The 22595-nt window shown below is 41.5% G+C and overlaps 2 protein-coding genes across 4 annotated transcripts in view; one reads left to right on the top strand and one right to left on the bottom strand.

Annotated features, from left to right (window-relative positions):
• Nucleotides 1-553: 553 nt before the first annotated feature.
• LOC311243379 (BTB/POZ domain-containing protein KCTD20-like) lies at nucleotides 554-7323 on the top strand. The gene is made up of 8 exons (XM_084332585.1): nucleotides 554-700; nucleotides 2503-2583; nucleotides 3352-3497; nucleotides 4444-4546; nucleotides 4836-4956; nucleotides 5546-5743; nucleotides 5879-5989; nucleotides 6135-7323. Exons 3-8 carry the CDS (start codon nucleotides 3367-3369, stop codon nucleotides 6437-6439), a joined length of 969 nt encoding a protein of 322 aa, XP_084188711.1. The 5' UTR covers nucleotides 554-700; nucleotides 2503-2583; nucleotides 3352-3366; the 3' UTR covers nucleotides 6440-7323.
• Nucleotides 7324-7413: 90 nt separating this feature from the next.
• Nucleotides 7414-22595, bottom strand: part of LOC311244587 (serine/threonine-protein kinase 38) — a 51955-nt gene continuing 36773 nt past the window's right edge. For 2 of the 3 annotated variants that reach the window (XM_084334174.1, XM_084334176.1), the window contains 8 exons: nucleotides 21687-21841; nucleotides 19846-19957; nucleotides 17526-17587; nucleotides 17185-17302; nucleotides 15071-15194; nucleotides 13518-13613; nucleotides 11792-11886; nucleotides 7414-11151 (listed from right to left, as the gene is read on the bottom strand). In XM_084334174.1, the coding sequence (XP_084190300.1) occupies nucleotides 11012-11151; nucleotides 11792-11886; nucleotides 13518-13613; nucleotides 15071-15194; nucleotides 17185-17302; nucleotides 17526-17587; nucleotides 19846-19957; nucleotides 21687-21841 (902 nt within the window). In that variant the 3' untranslated portion in view covers nucleotides 7414-11011. The remainder of the gene's footprint in view (nucleotides 11152-11791; nucleotides 11887-13517; nucleotides 13614-15070; nucleotides 15195-17184; nucleotides 17303-17525; nucleotides 17588-19845; nucleotides 19958-21686; nucleotides 21842-22595) is intronic. The other variant, XM_084334175.1, reaches the window with a different exon arrangement.

A 22595-nucleotide genomic window follows, 5' to 3' on the forward strand; every position in this document is an offset into this window, starting at 1 on the left:
AATAAGCTCGTTTAAAAGCTGCATCCAAAAGGTATGTTTTCAACTATGGCGAGCACACTTGCTTATTGTTGATTATGATGTACTAGCAGTAATTGCTTCTTGTCAAGTTAGTATGGCTATGGTTTGGTCTAAAAATCGTTTTGCATTGCATCTATCCTAGGCTAAAAATCTGTATTACTGATTGATTGATTGATTGATTGAAAACTTTATTAACAGATTGCAGAATGGGTACAATACAGTACGGCTCAATACACACAATTGTTAAGGGGATGCAGACCAGAGAAAGACTTTCGTCTTGTTTACATCAGGGTCCCCCATTTTCAATTCATCAGGCTGGCGTTGCCTCTTCCATGCGGCGATAGTAAATGTAAACAAATGCATACTGTACGTCGAGCCATCTGTGATGAATACTTTGAATTAAAGCCCGTGGAAGCGTTCAATGCAGCAGCAGCCGCACAGAGCTGGCGCAGTGGCACCACGGCGGGCTGGAACACCCCCCTGTCTGTGACAGATGCGCTGGAAATGTGATCAGTCTGTCATCTGATCGAGCAGCACAGAGAACACAGAGAGAGAGACCCGACATGATGCAGCGCTGAAACAAACCCCATGAGGCACATCTGAAAGATCAGCGGACTGTACTTGACCGACGAAAGGATCACGATGATGAAGCGATCTGTCGCAACGAGAGCATGAAAGTGACGTGAGTTTTTTGGTGAAATGTTTTACATTCAACATGTAGGTAACCGACTGAACTTGTCGTTCATCATATGACTATGCGATATGTTTTGTATTCGCTCATAACGCGGTCACAGAACTGAGCGGATACATGTTGTGGATGTGACTTACTGAACGAAAGGGACAAATAACGCGTTCTTATTAATCGCTCTGTAGCCTTTAGGCTATGTAGCCTATAATACTAGCCTATAATACAGACATGTTCGTACTGTAGGCCTAGCAGCGGTAATACCGTATAGTCTGGCGATCTAGTGTGATGATGATAACAATGTTACTACAATACTTGTGTATGATCGCGTTAATTCATAATACCGACACCTGTCGGCTGTTGGCCTATAGATGCAGTGTATATAATATATAGCTTCTGTTAGCCAGCTACACAGACTTCTTGATGATTCATGGGACAGACATGAGGATTTTCTAGCTTAACAGGAAGTCAGTCGGTTGTGTTTGAAAAATAACATAGAAAACAGGGCTACGTTCAAGACGGTTGTATGTCCTATGTTTATATGTCATTTACTCAACACGTTATATTCCATTGAACAAAATAGCCTATTTTAGTTGAGTAGGTTGTGAATGTTGGTAATGGCAACGTTTTTAATTTTCTTTAGTTTAAAGCATGTCTAACAAAAGAAAGTGCTGCCTGGTATTTCTGCGTTATCTACAGTTGCTGCAGATATAGCCTAGGCCTAATAATAAAAGACTGAAATGTATGCTAGTTGAAGCCACAGTGATTCTCTAGTTTATTAGGCCACAATACAGTATGTAAGGAAGTGAATAATGTTACTGTCTATATGTTATTGTGTTGCACTTGTAAGCATGTTGATCTCAGTTGCGCCTACAACTACATTTGCTGCCTTGGATTAGTGAACACACCATGTCATTTGGTGGATATTTATATCCAGGGAGCATGACGTGATTTCATATATGTTTAGTATGGCACAGCTGAACCCTAAGCCCAAGGGTGAGTCCCCACTTCCCCATGGGACACCTTTTGTTTCCAAATTATGTGACCTCTATCAACCTCTATTCAACATACTAACCCAACACATGATACTTAATTCCTCAATATTTTGCCTAACCAAATAAGGATACTGGTTTTCAACAGTAATGTTTATTTTCACTTCTCAAATAGGCTTTACACAAACAGCGTGAATGTTCCCCAGGTTATGACATCCCACTTTTGCTGAATTCACCCTAACTCCAGAGGTGTTGAGGGCCCCCCAAAAATCACACCAAGTGACCGTCACTGTTGGCCCCTGAGTGAGTAACCCCAAAAAGGCTCCTCCAGTAATATGGGTGTATAGTTGCTTGTCTGATAAGTGCCCCACACAGGCCCAGGCAGGTTGGGGGCCCATGAGGCCTATGTACCCCCCAATTACTACCTAAATATATGTACTGACCTGCGTGGTCTACTTCGCAACAGGAGATACTGTGCATGGCAATGAATAGATCAGTGTGTCTCTAATGTGTGCCCAAGCAGCACCAACCACAGACCCAGTTAAATCTGTTTAACTTGAGGGGTAGGGTAGGGGGGTAGGGTGGGTGGGTGGGTGGGGCGGGTAGGCCGGGGTAGGGAGCCCTAGAGCAGCTGTTGCTGCCCAGGGGCCCTTGACTCATAATCCATCCCAGGGTGACAGTGAGAAAGACGTTGTTCGCCCCAATGTCCCATTTTTATAGCAGAAGCCATCTTTAGATTTCAGGACAGATCAGACTTTACCTTCTGCAGACTCAAAACTATTTTGGCTCTGTTATTTTGTTTGCCAGATCTCAGAAGAGCCAGTGCTACAGTGATCTCCAGAACCACCCATAGAAGACAGGAAGTCTAGCAGGAGGAAGAAGCAACAGGTTTGGCTCTTTAACCTTTAACCCCTTTACCTTAAGTTATCTTGTCTCCTGTCATGAAAGGTCAATCATATACAAGCCATGGAAATACACAGTACACGTTCTCATACAGACAACGCTTCCTTGTTTAGTAACACAGATATTATCGTTAGAGGGAACTTGAATGTGTGCTGTGTATATATGTATAGCATATGGGTTTAATTACATTTATTCAGTATTTATTATCTACATTTTGGGGTGAATTAATACTTGGAGGGGTCGACATATAGATAGAAAACACGCATTTTGACAACAACTCGAAATACAGGTCTGGTTTTTTTCTTCTAAGTTTACAAATGTAAACAAAATCGTTTACAGCCTCAAACACATGTAAACCCATGTTCAGCTGTTACATAATGACAGTCCCTGTGACACAACATATCAGGCCCATTTCATAATTTTCTTCAAAAATTCTAATATTTCTATTTTATCTTTATATATTTTTCTTTTGTTGTAGACTATGTCTTTGTTTCCTATGAAGTACTTTGTCTAGAAAGGTGCTATATAATTAAAGTTTATAATTATACAAGGCTCAAAAAGAAGTAGAAAAAAATATCTTCTATCCTGCAAATCACTATGTAAAACGAAGCCGGTCGTGGGGCAAAAACAAGGAGTGCCTCACTACAACGATGAAGTGACGTCTAAGTGTGGGTGGGTCTCTCTCTCTGTCTCTCTCTCTCTCTTTCTCTCTCTCTCTCTCTCTCTCTCTCTCTTTCTCTGTCCAATATGCAGGCAAAAGAAGCAGAGATGAGTGGACTGAAGGACAGGAGAACAGAGCAGGTGTCTCACCATGAGAGGGTCACACTGGTTGTTGATGGCAGCCATTTTGTGGTGGACCCCACCACCTTCACTGCACACCCCGACACTATGCTTGGAAGGTACACCTTGAGGAAAATGGGAAAATGTGTATAATAAGATACCGTACTTTTCGCACTATAAGCCGCACCTGAATATAAGCCGCAGCAGCTAAATTGAATGATGTGTACATATATAAGGCGCACTGGACTATAAGCCGCAGGTGTTTTAATGTTTAATTACCATGTAATTAGCATTGGGACACAATACTGTCGGAAAAATAACAAGAATTAACTCATTTACAAGTTGTATTAAGTTTAGCAAATAAGGGAACAGATGAATAACATTTCAATGCAGTCAAAAAAGCAATATTTAGATTTTTACATTTTCGGGTTTGGTCACGTCAAGTCACATATAAGCTGCACCGTTATATAAGCCGCAGGGTAGAAAAATGGGGGGAAAAGCCGCGGCTTATAGTCCGAAAAGTACGGTATACTATTTGTATAATACAGTATAATAAGTTACTAAACTCCAACCCACAAATCAAACCAAAACAGAAAAAGTAAACAAAGTGCAATACCAAGCAGGGGACTTTTGCCTAGGGGTCGTCGTTTGATGGCATTACAGATCCCACCTTTAAATGTATACTATGACAGTGTGTTATTTTTCTTGTGTCACATTGTGGAGTCAAGTTTTCAGACTCCACAAAATAGCTTCTTAGCATTATTAGCATTGCTCATGGAAACCAATGGCTACTGCTAGCCACAAGCTAATGAGACATTAAACTGCCTGGTGAAGACAAAGACTCAATTTAAAATGTCACAATGTCCCTTGATGCTGAAAACGTACAACACAGATTGGCTAACTGTAAAGTGTGCAGACGACTAACACCCTAGTCGTAGTGGATGTAATTGGATATTTATCACAGAGGAATACCGCTAACAGATGGCCTTGTTTTCTATCTGTGAATGAAACACTAGAAGGCAGTTTCGGTCTCAATGGATGAGCTGTTGTCGTTTGTCGTTGCAGAATGTTTGGCCCTGCCAGGCAGCACAACTTCACCAGGCCCAATGGAAAAGGAGAGTATGAACTCTCAGAGGGCATCAGTGGCAGCATTTTTCAGGTTATACTGGTGAGGGACACACGCACACACACACACATGCATGCACATGCGCATACACAGGGGCGACTGATGAGTAGGTTGGCACCTTGCATGGTTGCCTCCGCCGTTGGTGTGTGAGTGAATGGGTGAATGTGAGGCTTAAGTTGTAAAGTGCTTTGGATAAAAGTGCCATATAAATGCAGTCCATTTACACACACACAAATTAATTTGAAATCCACCACACGAAAATAAATGAATCCTTAACATTCTGTATCAGAATCAAATAGTTGTTCTCTCTCTCTGTCTGTGTGTGTGTCAGAACTTCTACCAGACAGGTGTGATGAGATGTCCAGACGGCGTGTCTGTGGCAGAGCTCAGAGAGGCCTGTGATTACCTCTGCATCAATTTCAACGCCAGCACAGTCAAATGCCGCGACCTCAGTGAGAATCAATACATTATGACCCTGAGATTTCCTTCTACAGTCCGATGATAGTTGTAATGGGAACATGATGGATAGAACAGTGAGCCATAACAGAGGGAGGATCGTTAGTATGTTACTCACCGGGGAGGTGTGCCGTTCGCTCTCAGTTCAGTCAATTCAGGATTTCTTCATGATTTTAATGTTTTGAATATCTTCATTTAAATGTATTACAGAATTTCTATTTTGAATTAATTGAATGTAAAGTGAATTGATCCCAATCCTGGTATGTTGTTTTATGATCTTATTCATTAACCCTTTCACTGCCACACGGTAGTGAAATGGTTAACCATTTGTCATGTGGCAGTGAAAGGGTTAACCTTCCATATTGTCGCAGTGAAAGGGTTAAACCAGTTAGTAGTGCGGCAGTGAAAGAGTTAAGCAACTTAATACAATAACACATAATGAAGGGACAAATACTCTCATCGCTTCAGTCTCAAGAAAACATAATTGAAATTACCAAATTAACTTGTATCTCTTACACAAATTATCCTTCAATCAAATCAATGTGACTGTTGCCATGATGTCATCAACCCTTCCTGTTCTCCAAGGTGCTCTGCTCCACGAACTGTCCAATGATGGCGCTCGAAAGCAGTTCGAGGGCTTCCTGGAGCAGCTGGTGGTGCCGGCCATGGTGTCGTGTGCCCAGGGAGGGGAGAGAGAGTGCCACATTGTGGTGCTGGCGGACGATGACATTGTAGACTGGGACGAGGAGCACCCGCCACCCATGGGGGAGGAGTATTCTCAAAGTAAGGATCGTCAATCAGTTGAAGCATGTTAACTTCTACAGATTGAAGTAACTTGTGATTGAACTGAAATATGCAAGGCTTCTTTTTGTGTTACTGAATGCTGCATATCGTTTTTGTCCCACTTGTGTGTTGCAGTCCTGTACAGCTCCAAGCTGTATCGCTTCTTCAAGTACATTGAGAACAGAGATGTGGCCAAGGCACTTCTGAAGGAGCGAGGGCTGAAGAATATTAGGATAGGCATCGAAGGTGAGCTCACTTAAAAGATAGCAGTTAAATGGAGAGGAATGCTTTTTCTAATCTAAGATATGCTGATGTAAGAGGCACCCCTTAAGGCTTATTTAGCATAATCTTCACTTCTCTTCCTTCCTCCACCCATGCCTGAACATTCCAGGCTACCCCACCTGTAAGGAGAAGGTGAAGCGGCGTCCAGGTGGCCGGTCGGAGGTCATCTACAACTATGTCCAGAGACCCTTCATCCAGCTCTCCTGGGAAAAGGAGGAGGGCAAGAGCCGCCATGTGGACTTCCAGTGCGTCCGCAGCAAGAGCGTTCCCAACCTGGCGGCGCCGGGCGAGGGTGGAGCCGCCTGGGTCGGCTCCATGCCTACACCGCAGGTGGACGAGCTGGATAGGCTCAACGGGCCGGCCCCCTCGCATCTACCACCCCTCCTCTCCCAGACCACAACCAATGACGGTTGAGTCACCGAGACCATGCCATCTGCCTCTTCCTCTTGGATGTCCAATCAAATCTGCTGCTACTCTTGCCCATTCTCATTGACATCACGAGGCTCCTGATACTCTTGACATGGCTGGATGACGGAAGGACTATGTTAAGGAAGGCGTTTACACCAAATCATTGGTTGTACCCTGTTGAAGTAGGCTTTTGGAAAGGACCACTAGGTGTTTGAAGATGGGTTGCACATCCTAAACAAGGGCTTGTATCGTTGGGAATGTCGGACGTCTTGCCCCTTTGGTCCCAACGAGACCATCCACCCTTCCAGAGGGCTACGTTACTGATCAAACTGGCACTTTTTTCATACTTTGGAATGACACTTGTTCTTTTGATCTTCCTTGTGTTGAATGTCAATGTCATATATTGGAGGAGAGCTTTTCTACGGTCTATGTGCGGTATATGCAAGAAATGTTCAGACATTGTGTTGTCTTCTCGTCTGTGCTTGTATGCATTCAAAACGTATTCATTACCAGTTGTTTGGTTACTACTGTAGGCATGCAAGTGGTGTATTTAGGCCTATAAGTGCAAACCAGTGTACTGTACATTCCATTGGAAACATCCCATGGAAACATGACCACCTCATAGGGGGGGGCAGCGTTTGTTGTTTCAGGTCCTGTTGAATGCAGTCACAGAAACCACTTCCTCAGCTTGTCCAGCCCATAGATGTGTGCCTTGGAGATATTATACTGATCTCTCATGAGAAATGTGTGATGTGACACGATTGGGGGGGGCTACCTAGTGCCATCTTACCATGCTGCAATCATTACTGCCCATACGTTCCTTGAATGTTTTTGTTCTAGTAGTTCTGTGTTCTTGCAATAGTAAACAGTGAATGAAGAATGTGAAATGACGTCTGTGATGTGGCCTTTGAATTGATGACTCGGTATTTGATTGACTGGTAACTGTATGAAAACAGACACAAATTCAAGTGAGTATTTTATTTAGTGCCGTTATGTCAACCACGTAATAGTGCAGGTGAGTATTGCGATCATCAATAGGCCAAGCAGTTTGCCACCTTCAGGCTTTAGTTAAAATGTGCCCTTACTGAACTAGCCATTATTCAACCCAAAACCATACATACACACAACTTACTCAATGACGAAGCACTTTTAAAGGCTACCCGTCATCACTAACGACTTCCCCGTGCAGTAGTGCTGGTTTCCTGGCCTTTCATACTAACAACTCTTTCTAGCCTGCATCATACCTCGGAAACTGCCTTTGAACAATTCTTCGAACATCCCTAAATGGAGGGAACAATGTTTTTAGAAATGCCAACAGTGTCAAAGTCAAAGAAAGATCAGCAGTGAAATTATGACTTTCTTGTAGTCAGTGTGTTGACTTTTCGCCCTGGTTCCAAACCTGTACTGTGCTATGGACAGTCATTACAAAACTACATACATGAAAAGTCCTAACACACTAGATCTGGGTCAACCTGGTTAAAGAACAATATAGCTCAGACATTTTTGAACAGGATGTGACACAGCTATGCCTATAATTAAGGGTAGATTTCCATGATGAGGAACAGGTTGGTCCTGCTAGCTTCTCATCCCGGTGTCATGGTGTGTAGATTAGCCTTGAGCAGAGCTGGCAGCATAGAAAACCACAACGTTCCCATGCATTTTCTGCCTTCCTTCAACTTCAAAAACAGGTCGGCTACAGATCAAAGCTCAGTTCCACCAGTGAGTTTAAGACGATAGAAAGTCCCACTGAATACCTAACGAGTCCACCCTATGTTGGGTACAGTGGACAACGTGAATCAACTGGATAATCATAAAGAAAGTGTCAGTGTCAAGATAGACAATATTCAAAGTAGCGCACATAGCTTGACAGCTCACATATTCCTTATGAGGAGACAGTACACCCCCTCCTATAAAGCAAACAACTCTAAAGAAGACTGCATTGCTGAGCAGTAGACTAAACTACAAGCATTCCAAGTATGAAGGTTCCTCAACAACCATTCAGACACATGTATTAAGTGCAGAGTTATTCATTGTCAAATAGCAGAAAATATACAACAGAACGCCCACTGTGTAAAGAAAACAGTGGATTAAATAAAAATACCCCCCCCCCCCCCATTAACGTATCCAATGCCCTTTTCAATTGTGGTTCCCACACGACACGTGTGCTGTGTGGGGGGGGCATAGCATACAGACAGTCAGTGACACTTCTAGAAAATAACATACCGCTCTTTTAAGCAGTGTATTAAACAATTCAATGTTGCATTTCTCTTTTCTTTTTTACTGAGCATATTACCATCCTCATCAATATTTCGAAGACACGCAAACCACACAATCCAAGCAGCATAAATTAAGAAATAAAATTATTCCTGGGAGCCTTTTTGCACTTTGCCACCCGATCTGCCCCAAAGCTTTAGGTAGAGCATGCAGCAGGATCATTCCATCAGGCAGTTAGAAAAAAAAAAAAAATTGAGACCAGTCTCGGAAAGAAAAACAGCTAGATTCCTTCATCTAAAATACCTGTATATTACAATGTCAGCAATGTCTAAACACGAACTGAATACATTGGCATTGTACACAGACCTACAATTAGAAAATAATTGCATTCAGACGTAACATTTCCCACCCCATGTGGCAGAAGAAATGCCAGTCTCAAGCTTCAGGCTACATTACATTCAAATGACAGCATTTGAGTTATTGTGGCATCACAAAAAGTAATTATCTGTATACCTTGGTTACATTCATTTAAAAAGGACAGCATTTGGGATATTGTGTTTGCTGAAGGACATTCTAGGTACAGATATCCTTGAAGCAAAGTTGAAGGTTCTTCTCAAGCTGCTAAATGCAGCAAAAGAAACATCAGGAAGTGAATGTGTGACATTGACCATAGCTTGGGTCCACAGAGTAGAAGGACCCAGAGAGTGTTGCTATATTCTTAGCATGTTCATGTTTTTTCCTTTTGTAAAATCAATATCATGCCTTTACAGCTAAAGTCTATGAAGAGTAAGATGAGGAGAAACGCAAGAACGCAGCAGTCCATCTCGTCATGGTCAACGCCTGCCTGCTGAATTGTCTGGGGGATATGAAGGGCTTTTCTATTCTCACCAGCTGGCATAGTCTCTCAGAATCTAATCGACCCATCTCAAATCCTGCCCTCTTTTCTTGATCTGATCCTCCAATCACAACCGTTACTTCCCTCAGTAACAGTTGTGATTGGAGGATCAAGAAAAGGGCAGGGTTTGAGATCCATTCAGACTCCGAGGAGACAAATTGGTTCATAACATGTGCAGATCACTTGGGACCATGAACCTCAATAAATGCAATTAATATTAATATACCCAATGTAGTCAAAAGAGTATGAAGTTCAAACCCGGGGGGGGGGGTAAGCTGTAGGATAGTGTGCGATTCAGTTACATCACATAGCAACACAATTACTGGGTGATTGTCAAACTAAAAGGGTGACTCTAGATGCCTAACCTCTACAGAGCTCTGGACCTCTGACAATCAACCTGTTCCATCTCAAATGGAAGTCAATCTAAAAGGGTGATTCTATTGCTATCAACCAACACTTGCATGTGTACATCTAAAAAAGAAAAGGAAAAAAAAGTCAATTCAGTTGTTGGAAGTAGGAAGTGACAATTATACATAGACGAGAAGATGTTGTGATTTGAGGGATTATGATTCCTTCAGCTCTCATCGTCTTTGGTTTGGAGCTTGATGCAACAGGCCGACATGAGCCATGTTGGAAGCACTTCACATAAAAAAGATGCTTTGTGAAGAAAAAACCTTTTTAAAAAGCCTTTGGACAGAATCCCTGAAAAAGCATCCGAATCTCACTTCAACAATACAGTTTTCAATTAAGATCTCAATACCGACAAAGATGGCGTGAATGGCGTTTTTATGAAGAAGCATTCCAATTCAGAATCCTGGGTTGAAAAGGAGAAAAGCCCTTAGTTAAAAACAGCCAGGCATAGCACTGGTCCCACAGCCTGAATGCAAGACTTCATGCTGGTTCATGGAGAGGAGAAGCGGAGGATGCTGGTACTTGGGAGTCAAAGTTTGTGACTGGTTTGGACTGTAGTCCGCTGGTGACGGAAAACATTATGCAGTAGGCCCCTTGGGTGACAAGAAGGTTGTCCATATTGAAGTACAGAGTACACCATAGATGAGCTACACAAGGTGAATATCTGAAGAAAAATAATAAAGAACTAAGGCAACTCCTCCTCTTTGGTGGTGGTTCCCACAGTTCAGTTATGGGAAGTGAACAGGTTATGTTGTGATGGATTGGAATATCAATGGGGGAAAATTGAAAACGGACATAAATTTGCACTGTGGTGACGCCGCTCTGTGTTTAGCGAGAGGTGTGGCCCTGTAGTCAGCGGCCAGGATCACTGTTCCTTCAGCAGGTTCAAGAAAACTGGAGCAATTCTCCATTTTTGCAAGATACGTGGGTTTCTGCCTACATCTGTGGAGTGGAGTTGGTCAAGAGGACCAGGGTTAGGAGGAGTAGTTGTCTGGGGCCTCCGTTGGTGGTTTTATCCTTTAATGCCAGTCTGAGGATCACATAAAAAGAGACGCTATTCATCTCTTCCCTGATTTCATGTAGGAGGGGATGGCCCCTCGGGCGGTGAGACCTTCGAACCGCTTGTAGGTGTAGTTGATGAAGACCCAGTCCTTGTTCTTCAGGTCCACCTCCGTCTGGTTGGACACTACAGGGGCAGCTGAGGAGCAGATGATGAAGGTCAGTACAGAACCATGGAAAAATACAGTCAAATATAGGTGGAACAATCCCAAAGCATAATCTAAAAAAGTACTTTCAATACAGTATCGGAAATGTTTAACTGTATTGAAGATTTTCTGTAGTGGAGAAACTCGGGTTTAATACTTGAATGGTGTTCTTGAACCAAGATATGAGAAGCCAAGCAGTCCTCAGTTTAACTGCTGGTATACTATGGTATGGTTACTGCTGGTATACTATGGTATGGTTACTGCTGTTAACATAATGTTTATGGCTCATTTCCATTGTTTATGACTTTGAAATAAAATGTTCATCTTTCGGAGCAAAACTGAGCTGTGTAATATATCCTTAGAGCTCTATAGTATGAGCACATTTTAATACGTAAAACTAAAATCTAAATCGTGACCTCAAAATCTGAATTTGTATGCTTATAAATTAGCAGTAATGACTAATAAACTAATAACATTGTAGCTCTACTCCTATGTGTAAGAGTGGACAATATTTTCTCCAACTTTTAGTAAAAATCAAAGAATTTTATCAGTAAATTAATTAATCTCAAAATCCAGACCGGCAAAGGAACCCTGTATGAAATATTATGGGATTAACGGAAGCAGCCTGCATACCCGTTGGCTGGAGGATGTCTGAATCAGGGAATTCATCAAAGTTGGACGTGTCATCAATGCTTTTAATCTCTATGGGAATGGCAGCAGGCCTTTCTCTGCAAAAAGAAGAAAAGTTCAAAGCTTAAATACAAATACAAATAAATTATAATAACAATAGACCAATTTGTTTGGAAGTGAGACACAAAGTAGCAAAAGTCTGTTCTCTCATGACAGAGTAACTCCAATATCAAAGAGTACATCTTCCAATAAACATTTACTTCACTACAATGTGGTTTAGTTGTTATGGGGCACCAAAAACTATGCAAATTTATTGTACATAATCTCACACATCCACATTTTTTTGTTAAGACAGTTATTGAGAGTAAAGTCATCCAGGCTGAGGTTGTCATATCTTGAGTACTATCCCATCATATGGTCATCAGCAGCAAAAACACATATACAACTACAAATAGCTCAAAATAAGGCTGCCAGACTAGCTCTCCACTGTTCAAAGCGCACTAACATTGGAGTTATGCACAGAAATGTATCATGGCTTCCGGTTGAGAAACGTCTGCAATCCCGTCTCATTACTTTTCTCAGAAATGTTCAAGTTGTCAAAAAACCACAGTATTTTTATGATCATATAGTTTACATAAGAGAAGAACATGACCATATGACCAGACAAGCTACGTCAGGCCATCTACTGGCACCTAAACCCAGAACAAATCTACTAAAATCTTCTGTGACTTACAGAGCTGTCATGGAATGGAACTCATTGCCAAGCTACTTCGCTGAAATAGAATCCAAAACCACTTTCAAGAAAAAATTCAAATACCATCTAACGAGTACTAACGAGCATGCACTGAACCCTTATGGCATAGTGGTGAAAACCAATTGACTTGTTAATTGTATTTATGTTGATGGCAGTGAGTGCTGCTCAGGAAGCACTATTTATTTGATATTAATTATTTATTTTAATACTTTATACTAATAAGCATCTTGTACAATATCATCCTTAACTGAGGATGAGATTGTTAATGATGTTGATAATGATGTAATTGATCATGTAATTGATGTTGATAATGATGTAATGTATTGAATATTGTTGTAAGTGCCGGACCCCAGGAAGAATAGCTTTGTCAAGTGAAAAAGCTAATGGGGATCCTAAATAAACATAAACATTATTGAGAGTATATTAGTTTGAATGTGGCCACCAGTGATGTCGTTGGGGACATTGAATCCTTGTGTTGTGTAAATTACACCTCCATGAAATTATGTAGAGAAAAAATAGCAATACCTTGTCTTATAGGGACTGTTACCTTATCATTTCAGTGAGCTGTAATTAACATAACACAAGGATTCAACATCCCTGATGACATCACTGGTGGCCATATTAAAACTAATTTACTCCCAATAACTGTCAAACTAAATGAACGTGTGCAAAACTGTTTGAGATTTTGGATGTGTGTGAGATTATTTTGGTGAAGTGCCCCTTTAAGTTACCATGAGACAAAAAAAAAGAAAAAAAAAAAAAAAAAAAAACACAACCTCCGTTCCATGTGGTTGGGATGTGACCCTGACACAGAGCTGACTGAATGAGTGCCCAGGATATCGAGGAGCAATGAGGTGTCATAATAATAGTAGGTTATCCTAACAGTGAAGGTAGGTCATCCCAACAGTAAAAGTAAGTAATCCCAGCAGTGAAAGTAGGTTATCCTAACAGTCAAGGGTAGGTCATCAGTCCCACCTGATATGGTCGTAGTCCACCCCCTCAAAGAAGCCGTTGCTTTTGATCTCCTCTACGCTGGTGGCCCCGATCCTGTGCTCCTCCTCACAGCAGAACCTATGCAGGACAACAGAAAACACACTGCTCTTTAGCCCCCAATTTAGATGGTAAAATGCCATGGAAACCCATCTGATGAGATCATGTCTCAGGAGGAGATAATTGGCCGATTGGAGGAAAGAATGGGAGTAGCCTATAATGGGAGTAGCTTATAACAAAAAGGTGAATAACTTCTAAACAGATTCATGTAACATGGCCAAACTTTGTGGAACACTTGATCATGGGGCAAGGACACACCCACACCCTTTATTCATGCATGTATTGTACACGGTCACACCTATTGCCAATTAGTGCTCGTTAAGATATGATTTAGTCCATGGGCAGGTAACAGTGGAGAGAGTGAAACAGTCATTCTCTCATTGGATAAACTAAACTCTTCCTCATTTAGCTGGGGACCCCCGGGCCCTGGAACCCCCTTAGTGACATCGACCACCACTGACCTACAAAAATGTTGTTATACGGTGAGCTCAGGGAGACATACCAATGTAATTAGGAACGTATTCATTAATATGTCCCTCTTGAGACATATACTGTATTTCACCACAAGGGTCAGGCAGCAGAGCAGGTCTGGTGGGGGTCCCATGTCTGGCTGAAGGGCACAGAAACTAAGACTTCCATCACTGGACAAGACAATTACCAGACTATCCTACCAGACTATCCTACATAAACCCCATAGGCACTACGCCACTTCACATATAAAATATAAAATAACAACAAGAGTATGGAATTATAATAATACATTATCTTCCCAGTGCTCAAAGACGCTTTAAGCGTTTCATGGCCAACCACATATATATACGTGTTACCACTCGGTTTTGCTTTTATTCCATTTTAATATCCTACTCAATGTCACGGAGCTGCATGTTGGCTGGAAACGGCATATCCGGACTCCGAAAGTGCAGTACCGGCCAGATCCTGGTATTGGCGCTGTCTCGATAATGCAATTTTCCCTGTTGCAGACCGGGTGTAACTTTTTTTTCATTCCGGGGTTAACTTTTCTGTTAGCCTGAAGCTATGGCTTTACCAGATCGCCTGGAATACTTTTTGCGACGCCAATCGATTTAACGTTATTAGCTTAGCGACCTATAACTATCTTAGCAGGAATTACCCTAGACCATTCAGATATAACGTTCATATTCACAACGCTATAAAATGGGAACGTATTGATGAAAGAATTATTTCTTTATGGCATATTGAAGGGAAGGTTTATACTGTCAATTGACAATGACAATGGACACATAGCAATAATATAAAATATAGATTTAGCTCTACAAACAACCTCACGCACAGTGAAAACTTGTAATGAAAAGCTGGCCTCATAGAGTGGGATTAGACGGGCCCCAATGGCCATGAATGAATTGACATAACAACACGAGTCTTTGTCAAGAGTTGTTAAAGTTTACCACGTTCCCAGTTCAAGTCCCCAACAGATTAACAGAGATGGTTCAAGGCTTAACCTGAGTATGAGATCCTTGGCCTTCTCCGAGATTGGCACTTCTGGGGGAAAGGTCAGCGTTTCCCGCCAGTTCATCACCTTCCTGTAGGTCTCCTGGGGCGTCTCAGAGCAGAACGGGGGATAGCCTAGAACACAACAACCAATCAGGATGTGAACACAATGGTGATTATGACAGGGGTGTTTCTAGTGATGCTGATCAAATGAAATGTATTTGTATAGCCTGAAATCACATGGAATTGCCCTCATGGGCTTTACAAGTCAAGAAGCTACATCACAATGACGAATAGATTTTTGATGGTAGTCGTTATTATCATCAGATGCTTGTCATGTGTCTTGACCTCCATCTGTATCATCCATCATGTTAAACTGTCTCTATACTAGTAGCTTCTGTGGGACAACCAGGATATAACGCAAAGCTTGAATGGGGCTGAAGAGATGCAACACCCAGGGCCAACATGTACACTCACCCTGTAGTTATCAATATTTAACACAATGCCAAGTAGATCAAGGAGGATTGGATTAAAATTTAACCCTTGCACTGAAGAACTTTATAGGTCTGTTTGAAATTATTTTGGACAGCCCATGTATTTGCAGTTGTGAATGTGATATATCACAAGAAACTACTCAACCTCTACTGTCTTTAACTATGAGTGAACACAACACTCTAACTGGCCATCTTTAGATAATAAAGTACTCAACCTCTACTGTCTTTAACTATGAGTGAACACAACACTCTTGCCATCTACAGATAATAAAGTACTCAACCTCTATTGTCTTTAACTATGAGTGAACACAACACTCGTGCCATCTACAGATAAAGTACTCAACCTCTACTGTCTTTAACTATGAGTGAACACAACACTCTTGCCATCTACAGATAATAAAGTACTCAACCTCTACTGTCTTTAACTATGAGTGAACACAACACTCTTGCCATCTACAGATAATAAAGTACTCAACCTCTATTGTCTTTAACTATGAGTGAACACAACACTCGTGCCATCTACAGATAAAGTACTCAACCTCTACTGTCTTTAACTATGAGTGAACACAACACTCTTGCCATCTACAGATAATAAAGTACTCAACCTCTACTGTCTTTAACTATGAGTGAACACAACACTCTTGCCATCTACAGATAATAAAGTACTCAACCTCTACTGTCTTTAACTATGAGTGAACACAAAACTCTTAACTTGCCATCTACAGATAATAAAGTTTGAAAACATTGTATGGTGTTTCGTCTGAGGTACTCAATTATTGTGCGATTCAAGTAGACCCGTTTTGTGTCCCTCAGTTGGAGTTCATGACTGTCACCATCCTGGTCTTTACACACCAAACGGCCACAAGACTGACCTTGGTCTAAGTAAGACGCCAACTTTGACCAATTAGAAATTTCAATAGTGTCATTGACTGACTTGTCAACCTATCTGCCCAGTTTGAGCTGAATCGAACAAGAAACAGTAAAGTGATTGCGGTTATGGATGGACTCCGACACACCGACACAGACACACACACGGGATTGCAAAAACCCTATGAGTCTTGTGTGCCAGTGTTATGAAAGCAGCCTACTTGGAGAGTACATTTTTGGGGGGGGGGGGGGGGGGGGATTGTTATGGATCAAATTGTGCAAGGGAACAACTCAATTGTAAAAGTCTCTCCTCAGTGCAATTCCACACACTGGCACCATGATCATGCTACCAAAGACATTTAAATGCAGCTCATGACCATTGATCAAAACATTCATGGAGATTGGCACTGAAGGAGGGGGGGATTCGGGTGCAGAATGCTCAAGGGAAACATTTATTTGTGCAAATGTTTCAAAGCATGACACAGAACCTTCAGATACTCCCGGACCATCCAAAGTTTTCCTAACATTTTATTGATTTTCAGATGTTTAATTAAGGAATGCGAGAAACAACACGATTCCACTGCAGTCTCACCTATCAGCATCTCATACATGATGACACCCAGGGTCCACCAATCACAGAGCTTGTTATATCCTGAGAGTGCTACACTGGAGTCTCACCTATCAGCATCTCATACATGATGACACCCAGGGTCCACCAATCACAGAGCTTGTTATATCCTGAGAGTGCTACACTGGAGTCTCACCTATCAGCATCTCATACATGATGACACCCAGGCTCCACCAATCACAGAGCTTGTTATATCCGTTCTGCATGAAGACCTCGGGTGCGATGTAATCCGGCGTTCCCACTGTGGAGAAGGCCTGATAGATGGGAGAGGAAGAAGCGAGGGAGGAGGAGATAAAGAAAAGAGGAGTAGTGGAAGGGAGGAACAAAACGGGGACAAAAGATTAAAAACAGCAGAGGAAGAAACAGAACGAGCGCTGCGACCTCCCCGGCACCCGTGCAACAGCAGAACCACATACAAAGCAACCTTTTAACCATACGACCCAGTGATGTCAAAATATTTATTAGCTGTGGACCCACCAGCTGTCTCCTGTTCCTCTTCCATGTCTCCGCTTTCCTCTTGGAGTTCATATTCTGGAATGCTGTGTACAGAGTTATGCATTAGAACGGTGGTATTGTAACGTTACTTACACCCTGAATGGCATAACCTTATCTACTGGTTAAAGAGATCGTTTTGATTTTTTATTTATTTTTGTATCTACTACCTTTTTTTTCCTCCTTTTTTCTGTATTTTTCTCCCATCCCAATTTCATTATGCCAATTCCCCCATCCCCTTCCTGGTTGTTGCGCGCATTTGCCCCCACTTGCCGGTCTAGGGAGCCCTGAAGTCTATCACATGCTTCCTCAGACACATGGAGACAGCCAGCCGCTTCTTTTCACCTGACAGCGAGGACTCTCACTGGGGAGGTGTAACGCGTGGGAGGATCACACTACCCTCCCCAGTTCCCTCCCTCGCTGTGCAGGCGCCCTGACCGACCTGTAGGAGTCGCTGTTTACAACGACCAGGACCCACCCCACCGGCTTTCCCACCCACTGACACGCCCTGTTTCTATTTCTTTTAAGTTGTATGAAATACTTTCCAGTAGTGTAGTGGATGCAAAGCTTAGCTTACTTACAGAGTCCCGTAGTTGGAAGTTCTGGACAGGTTACGAGCGAACCAGGAAACTTTATACAGGCCGCAAACAAGGTCACAAAACCAAAAAAGGTTTTAATTCACACCATGCAGGCAAAGGGTTACCCACCTCCCAAACAAAAACATGCTCCTGCAGCCGTTAACCAGCTGATAGGCAGCGTTACCTGTGAAGCGGCTCCAGGGCGTAATAATACACTGGCTGTTTTAAAGGGGAAAAAATAGTGCCACGTGATAGCAGAGTTTGAAGTGCTGGAGGACAATGATTTTGTGTTGGAAATAGGTAACCCTTTTGTTTGCATGTTGTTGTGTGGATTAGAATCCTTTGGCTTCACTCAGAACCCAGACAGAACTGCAGACCAGAGATAACAGCTTTATATAACTATAACTATCCCTTTAACCTTTATACAGCTAGTTTACATCTTTACCTATGTGGGGAAAATGATAGCATTGTTATGTAGTTACAACAATATAGTGAGTTCTCCATCGGTATTCATTTACACATTTTACATTTCAAATTAATGGATTTTTATTATTGTCTGGATTTTGGTATCCTGAAATAGGAGGACCATATAATTGTAGTTCTTTATCGGTTATGAGAGTACCACCAAATTAAAACTCACAATCTACACTTAAAACCACGTAAACACGGTTCTTTTTTGTGGTACTTTCTCTTTGGGGAAACCTTTTCACATATATGTACGTAGTTCACTTCAGTTCAAACACACATGTACGTATTTCAGACGCACACACATGTACATATTTCAGACATGCATAGAGGGTAAATGTAGGACCAGCCATTTCTAGTACCCTTTTATCACGTAGGTCCTAAGAGTACAATTAACCAACAGTAAAATAGCTTATTATGTATACATATATATATATACACACACATTCATACAACAGTTCAAACAATCACACTTGAAATTAGGGATGCACCAATATCTTTTGAGGCAGATACAGGCAGATTTCCTAACCATTATTGGCCAATACGATTGTTCCAAAGATGGCCATCTTCAGATAATTAAGAAGTACCATGACAGTGTTAATATAATTAAAAAAAAAATATTCAAAGGAGGAATTAACTGAAATGTATTCGTTCTTCTTTTGTTCACTTAGCACATGCATTAAGCAAGGCTCTACCTACCTGAATGAAAGGTAACAAAATATGGCACTTCTACAATCAAGTCTAAATATCACTTGTATAAATTAAATTAGACTAGTACCAATTGTGCTTTCTAAAGCTCACATTGAGCGATTGTGTCGATATATCGGTGCATCCCTACAGGAAATGTCAGAAAAGGTGCAATATAGTAGGAGGAGCACACACCAGAGTTGAAAAGGTGCCGACAATGAAGAAATACATACATATATGAAAAGAGGGCAGTTGCAGAATTTGTAGCCATGAAGTATTTGGTTTAATTTCAAATATGCCAAACATGCGCTCACCTGTGCTATGCTCCACCCCCCTATATTAATGGATGCGTTTGTCTTGCATTTCATACACTGAAGAGTCGAAACGTTGGTATATTTGAAATAAAACCAAATACGCGGCTACAAAGTGTGTGACTGCCCTCTTTTCATATACAAGAAAAGGTACAATAAACAAACATCCCGTATGAGTGAGCCTCTGTTGAGGTCAGGGGTTAAACAATACAACCTAATGAGGGTTAGTAGCGTAGGAGTAATGATTGGAATGGGTTGCCTGACTTTGCTTACTGAAGTCACTAGGGAGGCTGTGGTTGAGGTTCTTGTAGAACTCTGTGCGGTGAGCCCTCTTCAGACCAGTGCAGAGACCAAAGTCAGACAGCTTCACGTGACCCTGGAACCACAACAGAGATTAATGCTAAACAAAGAGTCCACTGCAGCTGTTGAGTCCCGTCTGCACAAAGGGCAGGGCAATAAAAGATTATCAATAAAAGGAGCGATAACATTCGTCATGATAACAATGAAAACATTGCCGAGGTAAATTCTTAGCAATTGAATGTTGATCTATGTTGCTATATTACAGGCTGCAAAATTCAACTAATATAATGTTTTAACTCATTCACTGCCAACGACGAGTATACTCGTTATTGGGCGCCAATCGTTGAACGCCAACAACGAGTATACTCGTTATTTCTTTTATTCAATATTTCTATTCATTACAGGCACACAGACTCGGAGTTAACATGGGGAATCATCATGAGAATGTAAAAGTGCAATACCGGCCGCATCACGCTAAACGGCGGTATCGAGCACCCTTTATACCCTTCTATCTTTCTCTGTGGGACAGCCACAGGTCTCCAATTGCATGTTTCCTTGTCGGGCGAGGGCAGCCGCTCTGCCGGTTCCATCGAAAAGCATTAAATATCTCCGATCCATATGTTGTGGTGGATTATGCCGTCGACCAAATGGACATTGGATATACCAGATGGCGATCAAACAATTGGAATATTATTTTTGGAATACTCGCGATCACAGGTAAGGATGTTTTGATGTAAATTTTAGCTTGATCCTGCAATGCTTTCATACCGATCGGGCTGATAACTGTTTTTAGTGTTCAATGCGAATGCCGTTACTGACAATCAAATAATCAGAATATAGTTATAGCTCTACAAACAAGGTGACTCAGTCCTATATTTTAAAGTGTGGCAATGCGACCACAGGGCCATGGCTAATCCCCGGCGCTGAATGAGTTAATGTCTTGATTTTATTTTGTGTTTGTTTATTTGTTGTTGTTTTGTTTATGTTCTGTTGGATGAATGTATGAACATGTCTTTGTTAAAAAGAAACAATGAAAAAAGAAATAGGAATGAGCTACATCAATAAATTACCCCACGCTGCCCATAGAACACATGAAGGCCCATATGAAGGAGAAAGCAGGTGGAGGTCAACAACATGCATGCGTACATAGAGCATAGACCTAGTGTTGTTAGCATGTGTTGTAAGTGTATGTATTATATGCATATAAGGTGCACAACAATTCAATACAAGAGTGATTTGATTCCTATCCTTTAGGAAAAGATTTAATGTGTCATAAAGTCATACCTTTTGACCACGGTTCAGTGCAATTGGACTAATTTCAAATGACCTTTTAGAGGTGCAAGTGTTGGGATGCCGCAGCCAGCAATAATCTAATGAAATGTGCATGCAATAAAACTTATAATATATTCCTTTTTATAAATCAATAAACAGATCAATGCAGTTGGATTTCCACCTTCACATTACAGAATCATAAAGCATCAAAACTTTTAACACACACCCTGTGGTATGCTGGCTGGGGAGGGGGTAACATCAACTCAAGATAAACTTAACAAACTGAACAAGCTGGTGAGGAAGGCTAGCTCTGCACCGCAAATCGCCTCAGCCAGTCCTTCGTCCAATCGTGGGCATGGATAGCTGCCAATAGTTGGAGAACCAACGGCTGGAGAACTTGAGAGGCTGTCTGATTCTTAATACTAAACTCTGCACTGTGATACTACAATATATACTATGTATACTATGATCATTGATTGAATTATGCCATTACACTATTATTACTATGTTCTATTATTATCTTTTTTGCCCACCCTGGAGTCTAGCAGCAGATTGTCAGGCTTGATGTCTCTGTGGATGAAGCCCAGCTGGTGGATGGAGTCGATGGCCAGCACCGTCTCTGCTATGTAGAACTGGGTGGCTTCCTCCGTGAGCGTGTCCTTCTTCATCAGCAGGGTCATCATGTCTCCTGTAGGGGGTGCATGTGGAACAGAAGTGGTTTAGAGTCTATGAATGTCCACTTGAAAATGCCAGATTATAAATATTTTGTTACCCGTCAATTCATAATATCCATGTAGATACAAGATTATCTGTAAGGTATTTCTGCTATATTGATAGTACATTAGACAGAATTCTGCTATATTGATAGTATACAGTAGACTAGACAGAGACAGCATTCTGCTATATTGATAGTACAGTAGACAGAATTCTGCTATATTGATAGTATACAGTAGACTAGACAGAGACAGCATTCTGCTATATTGGATAGTATATAGACAGAGACATCATTCTGGTACATTGAATAGTAGACTGACATCATTCTGCTATATTGGATAGTAGACGGTAGCAATTAGGGGTCAAGTGTCTTGCTCAAGGACACTTGCCCAGGAATCGAACCAGGAACCTTCAGATTACCAGATGACTGCTCTACCTCCTGAACCACTGGGGGCGCACCCTTCCCCCATACCATTTTTTCTCCATGCAAATTATGTCATGTAGAAATAGCCGTTTTAATTGGCAGGGCTCTTAGTTGTCATGTGTACATTCACAACCTTACATAGAAGTAAGTCTATTGTCATTTTGAAATTTACATTTTTGGTACAAAATTTGTTGACTTGCATGCAAACACTATGGCTGTCAGAAGCCAATTCTCGTGGAAGTGTTTGAGTGAATAAAATACTGTAAAGTGAAATCAGACTTGGGCTTCTTTATGAGACAGAACA

This window comes from Notolepis coatsorum (assembly GCF_963971535.1).
Source record: "Notolepis coatsorum genome assembly, chromosome: 17".
NCBI lineage: Eukaryota > Metazoa > Chordata > Actinopteri > Aulopiformes > Paralepididae > Notolepis > Notolepis coatsorum.